Genomic DNA, 13,367 nt, shown 5'->3' on the forward strand with positions numbered 1-13,367 from the left:
AGTTGGGAGACAAGGAGGCTGCTGTGTGGGGACGCAGAGGGGGCCCTGCAGTGCGACTGCCGGGAGCTGCAAGAGCATGAGGCCCTGGCTCGCTCAGGGCTCCTGGGGCAGCAGGGGCACCATGTTTCGCCAGGATCCCACCGCCCGGGGCTAATCCTGCGACTCCCGGCTAATCAGACTCCCAATGAACCCGCAGAGCTCCTCTAACTGGGTTTGTCTTTATCCCGCTTTCCCCTTGGAGAACCAAATCCAGGCCACGTCCCTGGTGCCCACGGCGCCCTCTCCACGCTGCCGTGTGCCCATCGCCCACCAGAGACAAACAGGTCCCCAGAGCCCAGGGCACCCGCACACACGGCCCTCTCCCCCAGCTCCCTTCTGCAAGGGGCCTGGCCTGGGGCTTACGCCAGCCTCACTGGCTCCTCACCCAGGTACTTGGCCCGCTCTTCCCTCCGCTCCTTCGCCTGCCTCTGCCTTGCTTCAGGTTTCTGGGCACCTGGGGGGAGAAGAGAGAAAATCTGTTCAGCACAGGGCTCTGAAGCCCCACCCTGGCCCCAGCCAGCCGGCCAGGGGAGGCTCGGGACATCTGCTGGGCAGAGGGGAAGGCGCCCGACGTGTGATCCATGAGGGTTGTTCCTGCTGCCTCTTTGCCCTGGACACATGGCCTCAGCCAAGAGCTGCCCAGGGAACCGGACCGTGGCCTGAGAGCACGGGCAGGTGCTCCGTGCCGTGACCGGCGCAGCCCCCATGCTGGCCAGGATGCTCCCGCTAATCCCTGCAGAGGGGCGCTCTGGGGCCGCACACCCGCCCCGGGCCCCAGCTGCCCTGGGCAGTCCCTGCAAAGCCTGGTTCAGCCCCCAGAGCCGGCTGCAGGGATCAACGCACCAGCTCCTGTGAGTGAGCCCCACGATGGGGAGATCCCAGGCGCCATGTGGGCCGGCCACGGGCACTCGGGTCATCCCAGCCCCGCTGCTCTGGGCCTGTCCGCCAAGCGGGAATCATCCCTTCGGGCCAGGGCTATGGGGGCAGAAGAGGAGGTACCCAAGGCCCTGTGCAGCACTGCCCCAGAGATGCACGCACCTTGCTTGGGTCTGGGGCTGGTGGCCGCTGCGGCAGGTGGCGGAAAAGCGGCGGTGGCAGGGGATGGCCCAGCGCTCCTGGGGGGTAGCGTTTCTCCCGTGGGGGCGGCTGCAGCTGGGGAAAGCCGGGCATTTCCTGGAGGGCTCTTTGCTCCTGAAGGGGTCTCTTCCACAGGGGCTGGAGCAACTACTGGGGCTGGCTGGTCTCTGGGGCTGGCTGGCTGGCTGGCTGAGGCTGGCTGTGGGGGCAGAGCGTCTCCTGGAGATGGGGGGGCAGCAGCAGGGGCTGGCTGGTCTCGCTGGAGGGGCAGAGCTTCTCCTGGAGGTGGGGGGGCAGAGGCAGGGGCTGGCTGGCCTCGCTGCGGGGGCAGGGCTTCTCCTGGAGATGGGGGGGCAGCGGCAGGGGCTGGCTGGTCTCGCCGGGGGAGCAGAGCTTCTCCTGGAGATGGGGGGGCAGAGGCAGGGTCTGGCTGGTCTCGCCGGGGGGGCAGAGCTTCTCCTGGAGATGGGGGGGCAGCGGCAGGGGCTGGCTGGTCTCGCCGGGGGAGCAGAGCTTCTCCTGGAGATGGGGGGGCAGAGGCAGGGGCTGGCTGGTCTCGCCGGGGGGGCAGAGCTTCTCCTGGAGATGGGGGGGCAGAGGCAGGGGCTGGCTGGTCTCGCTGGAGGGGCAAGGCTTCTCCTAGAGGTGCGGGGGCAGGGGCTGGCTGGTCTCCCCAGGGCGGCAAGGCTTCTCCTGGAGGTGGGGGGGCAGCGGCAGGGGCTGACTGGCCTCGCTGTGGGGGTAGGGCTTCTCCTGGAGGTGGGGGGGCAGCAGCAGGGGCTGGCTGGTCTCCCTGGGGGGGCGGGGCTTCTCCCAGAGGGGTCACTGCAACAGGGGTGGGTGTGGCAGGGGGGGAGGGCTGGTCGCTCTGGGGTGGGATGCACTCTCCCATAGGGGTCGCTGCGGGAGGGGCAGGCCAGTCACTCCTGGGGGGCAGTGTTTCTCCTGTAGACGGGGAGGAGGCTGCAGCAGGAGCTGGCTGGTCACTCTTGGGGGGGACGCTCTGCCCTGAAGGGATTGCTGCTTTAGCTGAAACACAGAAGCAGAAGAGAACAAGGTCAATCCTTCCCCAGAGCCCAGGCCAGCCCCACGCATGGGCCCCAGGGAAGATCTCCACCATGTTGGGGCAGGAATCGGGGGAGGTCGGCGTGCCAGAGCCCCGCTCTGCCACCCCATCCCACCCCAGCGCCCTGGCCCATGGCCTCACTCAGCAGCAACCCCTGCCAGCCGCGTTCCAGGGCCAGGGTGATCAGTGGCCGGGCAGGCCCGTCCTGGCATCGTCCTGGCTCCACGGGGCCGCCAGCGGTGCCCATCTGCACTGGGCCATAGCGGCAGAGGGGAGCCAGTTGGCACCGCCCTCCCCAATGGGCGCAGACTCTTCTAGCCTCGAAACAGGAACCAAGGACAGGATGTGAGAAGTGACACTGAACACTGCTCACTCCAGCCCCAGGGCCTGTGACTCACGGCCTGGCTCCCGCTCCCAGCTCCCCGAGTACCCCTCTCCCCCCAGTCCCTCAGCAGCCCCCTCCAGCTCTGCCAGGCATGGGGCAGCCCCTGGGGGCCCCCATGCGTCTCATACAAGGGCCACCCAGTGCTGCTCTCTCAGGCCTGGGCAGTGGGGTCAGCCCCAGCGGAGGAGGCTGGGCTTGGAACCGCCCTGGCGGGTGGCTTGCCCAGGGCGCATTTCTGGGCACTGCTGGGCCCAGATCCCACAGGCCCTGCCTTGCCCCCTTCCGAACACAGCCGTGCCTCCCATGGAGGGCAGGGCCCCACGGCAGTTAGCAGTTGCCCACGCGCCCCACAACCCCCACAGTCACACAGCCCCATGCTACAGGTGCCAGGCACATCGCGTCCCTCTGGCCAGCTCACACAATGCATAGAGCGCCCATCGGCCAGGGCCTGGCACTGCCCGGCACCGGCCATCAGCCAGCAGGGCACAAAGCCACCCTGTTTCCTGTGGGAGCAGCTGCCTGCCCTACTCCCAGGTGGGGGCCGAGGGTCCTGGATCCTTGGCTCAGAGCTAAGCCTGCCCCAAAACAGCACCACTCACAAGGGAAGGGTTCCCGGGCTGGGGAAGGGGAGGGCCTGGGGCTGGACAGACTGCACGGCAGGAGGCAGGACCCCCCCGGCTGGCTGTGGGTACAGCACCCCATCCCTTCCCAGTGCTGGAGTGGGAGCTGCCTTTCCCAGCCCAGGACAGTGCCCTCCCAGCTCCCACCACGTCATCGCTCCAGCCCAGCTCTGGTCCCAGCAGCCGAGACAGAGCCTGCGGCAAGTGCTCTGCACACAACAATTGACTAATGCTGCAAGAATGTCCATGTGAGGCCGAGGCATCTCCAGCAACCAAAGGCAGCCTCCCCCGTACAGGGCCACCCAGCGCCTCCCGCACCCCACCCGCTCCCACAGGAAGCGACAGACGGGTAGGACCCTCCCAGCCCAGCAGGAGCGAGACAAAGCAGGGGAACACACACACACACACACACAGCTGGGTTGGTGGGAGTCAGCAGAGAGCGGGGCAGGCTCCTGCCCATGGCTACAGGAGGGCGCGTTGGGAGGGCACCCCACACCCACCGTCATAGAGCCGTGCGGGCCGTCCGGCAGAGCTGGCAAGCTCACCGCCGGTTCAGATACAGGCTAGTGGGGGCGGCAGTTCAGGATCGAGGGGCACTGACGTTCCTTTGGGAGCGTGGTACCAAAAGGTCACCCGGAGTGAAGGTGCCATGACTTGTTTGCTACCTGGGGCTCAGGACACTTGCCCCTTCGCTGGCAGCACCCAGGTCCCTGCCCGCTGACGAGAGGCATCGGCCCCCTCGGGCTGCAGTGGGGCCTGCGTGCGGGTTGGAGAGCGCGTCCCCTTGGGAGCGGTTTATCCCAGCCCTGGCGTCGGGGCTGCCCGTGTCCATCACAGGAGCCAGGCAGGGATTCGCAATGCCAGCAAGTGGGGACGGAGAAGGGCCTGGATCGGGGGCTGTTGCATTAGTAAAAAGAAAAGGAGTACTTGTGGCACCTTAGCGACTAACCAATTTATCCGAGCATGTGCTTTCGTGAGCTACAGCTCACTTCATCGGATGCATACTGTGGAAAGTACAGAAGACGTTTTTATACACACAAACCATGAAAAAATGGGTGATTATCACTACAAAAGGTTTTCTCTCTCCCCACCCCACTCTCCTACTGGTAATAGCTTATGTAAAGTGATCGTGCTGGAAATGGCCCAACCTGATGATCACTTTAGATAAGCTATTACCAGCAGGACAGTGGGGTGGGAGGAGGTATTGTTTCATATTCTCTGTGTGTATATCAAGTCTGCTGCAGTTTCCACGGTATGCATCCGATGAAGTGAGCTGTAGCTCACGAAACCTCATGCTCAAATAAATTGGTTAGTCTCTAAGGTGCCACAAGTCCTCCTTTTCTCCTTACAATGTGTATGATAATCAAGGTGAGCCATTTCCAGCACAAATCCAGGTTTTCTCCCCACCCCCCCCCCCCCAACACACACACAAACCCACTCTCCTGTTGGTAATAGCTTATCTAAAGTGATGACTCTCCTTACAATGTGTTGCATTAGTGTGTCACTATGGAGCGTCCACAGAGGAGTCCGACGGATGGACACACACATAGGAAGGGCACGGGCAGCTAAGCCAATGCCTGTCCCCACAGACAAGCCGTCGCCTCAGCCTGCCCACTGGGCCCAGGCTGCCCCCATTACGCCAAGGGGTCACAGACGCATCATAAGGCGGCACGGCCAATGGGAAAAGTGCCCCCAGCCATAGGGCCCTGGGGGAACAGGCCCACCAGATGCCAATCACCGGGCTGGACCACGTGGGCGCTCTCCCCACACTGGTGCCATGGCGGCATGGCAGCAACATGGCCGGTGGCTGCACCAAGGCCCCATCAGCGCTAGCCCAGGAGAGGGCAGCCCCTGGGCAGTTTGGGAGGGGCCAGGATCCCACCGCAGATGCAGGGGGGCCTGCAGTGCCGTGGGGTCCCTGGTGGGACACCGCCACGGTCCAGGCTGGGGAGAGTGTGATGGCACTGCTCTCCCAGAGCCCTGGCCACTCCTGGGATGGCGAAGGGCCCAGAACCCTCCAGGGAAGGGGCCTGACCATGGCTGGTCCCTTCCCCACACTCCCACCCCTAACGAGGACCAAGAGCTAACCCGTCCATGCTCTGCTCTGTGGCTAGGGTGGCTCGTGCCTGCTCCATACACCTGGGCACCAGTCGATCCCTGTGACCCCCTCTCCCAAGCGCGGCGCCCTCGCTTCCCCGAGTGGGATCACACCTCTGAGCTCCTCAATTCAGAACTCAGCTGGGGCAAAACTGCCAGCACTGGCCTCACCCGCAGCGAGGAGGAGACAGACGGACGGACAGACGGACATGGAGGGGCACTGGCTGCACCAGCACAGGACACGATCGAACCCACAAAGGGCCTTCACTGTGGTCAAAAAGTCAGCGTGCAGCTGGGCATGAACAGCTGCCTCTGTGTGCCAGGCAGAGGGGCACTGGCAGAGCCATGGGCGGCCTAGGGCTGGGACAGCAGCAGGGGCTGTGGGTCGGGACTGAGGGGCACCGGCAGAGGTGGGGGGGAAGGGAGGTAGGGAGTTGGCCCTAACCCTGATTTGCTCTGTCTCGCTGGCATTGCCTCCAACACACCCAAAGAGCCCTCCCCAAACAGGTAAGTCCCTGACACACAGAAACCCATTTCCCCAGTGGCAGGAGCTGGCCCTGGTCCCTGCGCCCACAGACACAGCGTCCCCCACCTCTGCGAGGAATTGCTCATGCATGCACCTCTCCTGCCAGGCTGCTCCCACCCATCAGTCTGCTGCGGCGCGGGCACGTTACATGCCAGATCAAAGGGGCGTTTTGTTTACAAGGCAGCGGGTGTCAGCACTGGCATCACCGGGGCCGCACAGGCAGCGTGAGCCGGGCAGCTCGGCTCCAGGACTCACAGCCCCCGTGCAGTCGCACCAGGACAGCTTTGGCCCAGTTGGGCCAGATTCTCACAGAGCTCAGCACCGGTCCTCGGGGCTGGGTTCCTGGAGAGCTCTGCTCGCAGTCAGGCTTGGAAACAAGGCTGAATTCTCATGCCCAGCAGCTCCCAACTGGGACACCAACAGCCAGAACCTCCAGAGAATCCAGCACCGAGTGTGAGCTCAACAGGGCATCCAGCCCCATGGACCCAGCTCCCAAATTGTGATGCCAAGGCCAGGGCCACCCCCCTCCCGCCGCCTTCTGCTGCACTGTGTTCGCCAGCCGCTGCTCAGAGCCATAATCACCGCTCTCCATCCGTTAGGTTTAAATGTGACACGTTCTAACCCCAATGTCCCGGTCGGGGGCTGCCCGCACCGATTGCTCCTCTAACCTCTAACTGCGAGGGCCCTGCCTGAGCAGCCTGGCTCGGCTATGGAGGGGTTTGGGAGCCGGGATGGCTGCGCCGGCAGTGGGATCCCAGCCCATGCTTTCATAGCTCACGAGATTTACTGCACTGATTCCCTCCATGCCCCTGCTCAGAGAACCGAGCGCTCAGCTGCTCCTGCCCATTCACGGAGCAGCACGAGAGAAAAGCCAGAGCACGCTGCAAGGGCGACACGCGCCGGGCACGCACCAGAGGGACGAATGCCACTTCCAGCCCATTCGCCAGCCCCAGGAGCGGGGCTGAGGTTGGGTCAGAACCAGGAGAGGGTGGAAACTAACACAGCGTGTTTGGAGAAGTCTTGGGAAGGGCGTGTGCCCGATGGGGGAGAAGCGGGCGCACAGGCACGTGTCAGTCCATCCATAGGAGTCTGCCTTCGTAACACCATGGACGGAAAACTCCCCATTCAGACACAGGCCTGCCAGGTTCGAGGGACTCACGCTCACACAAAGACTGACCAGGAGAACCCGTGTGCCCATCAGTGCAGCCCTAGCTCAGCAGCAGTGACTCAGCCAGCCTGGGCCTCGGAAAGCAGCCGATTCCCTGGCCAGGCTGTTGCAAAGCCACTGAATAATCGCCTAGACTAAAACAAGCAGGGAGCAGCCTGGGAAGCACTGGGCCAGCTAAGTAACTGCTGCAGCAGCCGCCAGGGAGGGGCAGGAGAGACGCCCAGCTCCCCGGCAGGGGGAGGTCACTCCTGGGCAGTCCAATCTCATCCTTGGCACATTTCCTCTTTTCCTGACCTCGCTCGCCTGCATCCAAAGGCCCAGCCAGGACCCAGCCCTTCTTTGGCCCCCTGCGGAGATCCCCTGGCCAATGGGCGCAGCGGGAGGGGCACATGTGCAATGCGGTGTGGGCACGCTGGATGTGCAGTGCAGCTGTGCCATCCTTGCACACTCACAGAGCACCAGCAGGGTGCATGGAGACGCCGCTGCCCCATGGCGTCTCCTGGCCTCAGCCTGGGTTACGGGGCCAGTATGGATGAGTGGCCGCGGACGTTGGAAGCTCGCATGGGAACAGTTCAAAGCCCCTCGGCAGGAAGTGCCAGTTATAAGCAAGCAGGTGACAACTGATTAGCGTCTATTAATCCTTTATAAATGTGACCTTAATACACAGCGTGACCCAGACCCCCGCCTCCGGCCAGGCCCTGCTACCAGCATCCTTGGTGGGAAGGGCTGCCGGAGCCCTGTCTACACGAGGGCACCTGCCCGGGGAGAGTCTTTCCTAAGCTTGTGGGTCACCCAGTCAGCTGTGGCTCCGTGTTCCCAGCACAGCCGTGGAGACCCAGCCCCTGAACACACCACATCTGAGCTGGGATCCCATGAATCCCGCTGACCATGCCGCAGATGGGAAGGGGATCAGGCCAGCAGAAACCAGGCACTGGGGGCTCAAAGGCCTGAGAGCAGCTCTGCCTGCAGCCCAACACTGTCCCCACCCCGAGCCCGCCCCAGGAACAGGCTGTCACCGAGTCCCTGGGCGATGCTCTGGAACTGCTCCCTACGAAGCCAGTCAGGACTCTGGGGAAGTCTCCTTTCTGGGAGCAGCCTGTCTTCAGGGGACACAGCTCACACAGCTTCCACCTTCCTGGGTCTGACCTCGGAGCCTTCAGCATCCTCTGACCCTCCATGTGCCTCCCACAGCGAGTCCGCCCAGGCGGGGTCCTGGGGAAGCCAGAGGGTCCTGCCCCCCGACTTCGCAGTCAGACGTGACTCTCAGCCAGCCAGTAAAACAGAAGGTTTATTAGACGACAGGAACATGGTCTAACACAGAGCTTGTAGGTGCAGAGAACAGGACCCCTCAGCCGGGTCCATTTTGGGGGGGCAGTGAGCCAGAAAACCATGTCTGCCCTTCACTCCATGTCCCCAGCCAGCCCCAAAATGAAACTCCCCCCAGCCCCTCCTCCTCTGGGCTTTGTTCCTTTCCCCGGGCCAGGTGGTCACCTGATTCCTTTGTTCTCCAACCCTTTAGCTCTCACCTTGCAGGGGGGAAGGGCCCAGGCCATCCGTTGCCAGGAAACAGGGTGTCGGCCATTCTCTGTGTCCAGACTCCTGCACACACATGCCCTCTAGGGCTCTGCAACCATCACACACCCTTATCCCACCACCTAGAGACTTAAGAACTGCCTGGGGGAAATGAGGCACCCCCACAATATTCAGAGGAAACATTGAGAACAGTCCTGCTTCGTCACACAGGCTCCAAGCCCCAAGGAGCATGTCGGGGGCTGGCACAGTCTGGCTGTGGGAGCCAACTGGGGGCATCATTCGGCTGCTGCACGCGGAGCTGGCGCCCTGCTCCGTTTGGGGGAGAGGGGCTGCGTTCTGCTCCCTTGGCGCTGGCTGTGTCTCTTCAGGGAGCCATCAGCCCCAAACTCCGCCGAGAGACCGTGGGAGCAGCAGCTCCGGCCAGGAGACCCCAACGGGACCCGCAAGCCGCTGGTGGCAGGGAAGGGCGACGCTGCCATGATTGCTGAGCGTTCGCGTGGGGAATGCCTGCCAGAGCTGCAGGGTGCAGCCAGCCCGTTCAGACACACACATGCACAGGGGCACGCGCATGGCGAGTCGTCGCTTTGCCCGGGGAAGTGAGGCCCCCCCCTCAGCTCCAGGGCCACAGCCCTGCCTATCACAGCAGTGTGGGGCCTCTTGGGGGGTTCAGACCTTGCACTCCAGACTGAACAGACCCTGACGTCATGGTTTGTAAATAACGGTCTGATCCAGCACTATCTAGAGCTTAGAGCAGAGCCCTGGGAGCCAGGACTCCTGGGTTCTGTGTTCTCAGCTCTGGGAGGAGAGTGGTGTTTGGAGAAGGGGGTGGAGGGGTGAGAGAGCTAGGACTCCTGAGTTCTATTCCAGACTCTGCATGCCTCAGTTTCCCTATCTATAGAACACACGGGACTATTAGGAGGCCCAGCCACTGCTCTCAGATCAGTCTATGTATGGAAACCTCCCGGCTGGGACGTGCCCCCTGCACCAGCAGTGGGGAGGCTGAAGTGCAGGCAGCCCTAGGGCAGTCAGCGCGTGCCAAGCTGCACGGGAGGTGAGATGTGGCCGCAGAGCTGGCCCCTCCCCAGCAGGGTGACGTAATGCGCCCCGAGAGCCGAGGGTTGGGTAATGTTTGCAAAGCACTCTGCAACCTGGGGCTGGACAGGGCCACAGAGACATGAGCTGCATAAAGGGCCTTGGCACCACTCCTGCCACAGTCAGGACAGGGGAGAAAAACAAACGCACAAGGGCCAGCCCTGGCTGGCTCCTGATGGCACCACGGAGCAGCCACAGGGCCAGGGGCTGGCAGGCCAGGACATCCCCGCTGCCGTCTCAGCACTTTGGCCACAAAGGCAGCAAGCTGCCGGTTGGTATTTCTAAGCAGAGATCCAGCATGCGGCTGGCAAGGGGCCATTTGCTCTAGCGCAGGGGCTGCCTAGGGAGAGCGTCCCTGGGGATCCCAGAGACACCCCGTGCCACCGGCAGAGGCCTGCTCACCCAGGGCCTTCGAGAGCAGCCCTGGCACTGGGAGGCAATGGCATCGCTTCCCAGTAGCAGCCCAGCCCACAGCTGGAAGGGCTTATTCCAGGGGAGAACGTGGAAAAACCACCAGTGATGGGCACCCCACCCCCAGTGTCCCCTACCACATCGTGCAGGCCCCCCCCAGCACATTCTGCACCCTGCCTTGCAGCTCCTGCAGGGAGGCATCCTGGCAGGCGAGCCCAGCTCCCGGTCACTGCCAGGGCTGGGGAGACAACGGGAGGAGGGAGAGCTGCAGCCCAGAAGCTGGAGGTGGCAGCCTCATGGGTTCTTGGCTGTCTGGGCTGGACCAGCTCCGCCCGGCTGCGTGGTAAGACTGGACTCTGCCCAGTGCAACCCTGCAATCAACGGAACCAGCTCTGCCCGCAGTCCCTGTGCCCCCTGTCACTGCACAGCAATGCCCCCGGTACTGGGGGGCAGGCAGGAGGGGGACTAGCGGGGTCCCCCATCCTGGGGCTGGCAATGTCCTGCACAGGAGGGGTCAGCGAGCTGCTATGTTGCAATGCCGGCGGGTCCTGCACATGGCACAGACCAGCTTGGCTGCTCCAACGGGTTAGACATGCATGTGCATTTCCACCAGAAGCGGCAGCTCCGGTCTGCCCTGTCCTAATGCCCCAAGCCCTCCCGGGGTGCCACCTCCAGGGATCCGGCCTCCGCTCTGCCCGCCTCGGACCTAGCACTGAACCAGCCACCCCAGCACTGGCCTAGTGCACGCAGGCCAGGGAGGGAGCCCAAGGGGGCTTGGCATGAGCCAGAGACAGCCCCTTCGCAAATCTGTCCTGTCCCATTTCCCCCCCACACACACTGCACCCCTTCTCTGCCGCCCCAGGGCAGAGCTGCTGGCAGGTTTGGCTGCACATGGAGCCAGATCCGGCGAGGAGACTCTGGCCATCTACGGGCCAGGGTCACAGCTCCCTGGGCACCCACACCCAGACGGCCCTCCATGGCCAAGCCAGACAAAGACTCTCTGAGAGGCAGCCATGTCCCGCCCCACCCGGGACCTGCAGCCACCAGATGAGCGAAAGCTTCAAGCCCAGGATGACGCCTCAGAACAGATGGCAATACTTTCCCAGATCCCCAAACGTGCCCAAGGCCAGGCCGGGGGATGGGCGACCCTGCCCAACGCCAAGAGCAATCAGGGTCCCGCTGCGGGCCCTGACCCCCGTCTGGATCCCCCTGCACACGATTTCCCTTCAGGCCTCTCGGACCTGCAGCCGAACCGCCGTGGGCTGCAGAATTAGTGGGCTCGGCAGGGTCAGGCTTGGCCAGTGGGCAGATGGGAACCCTCCTAGGAAAGCCCAGCCGGTGCTTCGGGAAGCAGGCTGGGGGACGCAGTCGGGGCACACTCCCCTCGCAGCCAGCGTGGATCCCAATGCACCAGGGCTGCATGCGGCCATGTCATGCTGCAGTATCAGCGGTGTGTGAGATAAGATGTAGGATGGGGACCAGGCTGCTGGCGGCCATTAGGGACCCCCGGTTCCCTCACTTGCAGCTCAACCTCTTGGAAGAGCTCACCGAGAACATGATGCCAGAGAAACAGGCCTGGAGGCGGGTTCCTGGCCCCCAACGGCTGCAGGCTGCAGGTCTGGATCCTGGACGCTGCAGAGAGCTCCTCTCCCTGGGCATGGAGTCAGCAAGGCTAACGCACATCCAGTTAGCACCAGGCAGGCAGGGAACACCACCCCCTTACTGGGGCAGTACTACGGAGCTGGGGCTGCCGGCCCGAGCCTCCAGGGCCCATCTAGGCCAGTTCACCGGCCAGGCCAAGATCCTTCCTGCAGCCCGTGGCTAGGTGACCAGAGAGGCCACAATTTCTTCGGCTGGGGCAGCGCTTCTGTCGCCAGCTGTCGCTGTCTCATCCCAGCAGCTGCCCCGAAACCCGATGCTGTTTGTCTGCCAGGACAGCGGTCAGGGTGGGTGTCCTGCGAGCGGGGAGGGAATTCCAGAGGGGATGAACTCCCCCCACGCATGCACAGAGCCAGGCTCCCCCCCGCCGAATCCCCACACAGGTGTTTCCCATTCGCCTGGTGCAGACTGGTGATTCCAGGGCACGCCAGGCAACTCCTCGCTTGCTGTGGCGAGCCCTTGGGCCCAGAGTGCCCCCAGCTCCCATGGCTGGCGTGCAGGGGGGCGAGGTCGCTGAATGGCAGGGCCTGCTCGCTCCTGTCTCGGTGGTGTCGGGGGTGGGGGGGGCAGCAGGAGGGATGCTCAGTACAGGAAAAGTGTCAAAGCCATTGGAGTCAGGCAGGACACACACAACCCTGCAGCCAGCTCAAAATCCTGCCATCACCACGGCACACAAGCACTGGGGGCATCTCTGCTGGCAACGCCCTGTCTACACTAGGCGAGAAACCATTGCAACAAGCCAACCGGAGGGACACTTTGCTGTCTCCGGGCACGTGCCACAGGTCCGCGTGCTCGCGTTGCCCCAGGCGTCTGATGGGCGCTGGCTGGGGTGCCCTCCTGCAGGGCCCCCGCCAGAGAGATGGAGCTGGGCACAGGCCCCAGGGCTAAGCAATGTTCAGGCCCTCCTTGGCTGCCTGCGCTCTCCATACCGCCTCGCTCTGGGCCCCGTGGCAGGCACGAACATGCGCAGCTGCGCAGGACACTGGGGCTTAGCCTGGTGACATGGGGCAGCTGCTCCGAGAGGCTGGGAAGCACACTGCTAACAGACTGGATGCTCACTGGGACCCCTCAGGGCCGGGCTGTCCTGGGGCTCGAGGAGGGGCCTTGAATCCCTCCTGAGGACGGAGGGGCGCGGCACCCCTGGCCTGGCTGCTGGGATAAGTGCTCTGCCCCGGCAGGGCCTCTGCTGGAGGGGACAGAGGCGCTTGGCTCTGTAGGAAGAGGCACTTTCCCAGGGCCCTGCTGGGAGCTGCCAGACACACAGAGGATCAGAGCATCCCCCGTCATCACAGTCCCGGGGCCCTGCCCCTTCCCAGGCCTTTGGGCTGACGTCACTAGCAGGCTGCAGCATGCCAGGCTGGGGTCCCTGTGCCCTCACCCGGCCCCGCTTTGCACCAGCGTCCCTTCTAGCGTCAGCAGCTTATGCAGGGGAAGATCCAGGTTTCACACACGCCTGGGCCCGGCGAAGCTCTGAGCTAACGCCCTTACCTAGCCCCTGAAGGGCGGGGCACAGCGGTGACGCCAGGCCTGGCAATGAGCCAGGAGCTGCATCTCACCGGCCTGCTTCCCTTCGTCCCCGAGCAAGGCTGATCCCGAAGAGAGGGCAGCCCAGTCGCAGCCCCTGCCTCCCTCTGCACTTGGGAGGGGGAGAGACACCAGGACACCAGCTTCGGCCTTGGCTCCCTCCAGAGCCG

General features: G+C 63.9%; 1 protein-coding gene across 2 annotated transcripts in view; it reads right to left on the minus strand.

Annotated features, from left to right (window-relative positions):
- Positions 1-13,367, minus strand: part of MAP7D1 (MAP7 domain containing 1) — a 38,027-nt gene that overhangs the window by 15,362 nt on the left and 9,298 nt on the right. For both annotated transcript variants that reach the window (XM_048825708.2, XM_048825707.2), the window contains exons 2-3: positions 1,078-2,145; positions 425-493 (exon numbers count right to left, since the gene is read on the minus strand). In XM_048825708.2, the coding sequence (XP_048681665.2) occupies positions 425-493; positions 1,078-2,145 (1,137 nt within the window). The remainder of the gene's footprint in view (positions 1-424; positions 494-1,077; positions 2,146-13,367) is intronic.

The sequence above is a fragment of the Caretta caretta genome, chromosome 19 (genome assembly GCF_965140235.1).
Source record: "Caretta caretta isolate rCarCar2 chromosome 19, rCarCar1.hap1, whole genome shotgun sequence".
Lineage (NCBI taxonomy): Eukaryota > Metazoa > Chordata > Testudines > Cheloniidae > Caretta > Caretta caretta.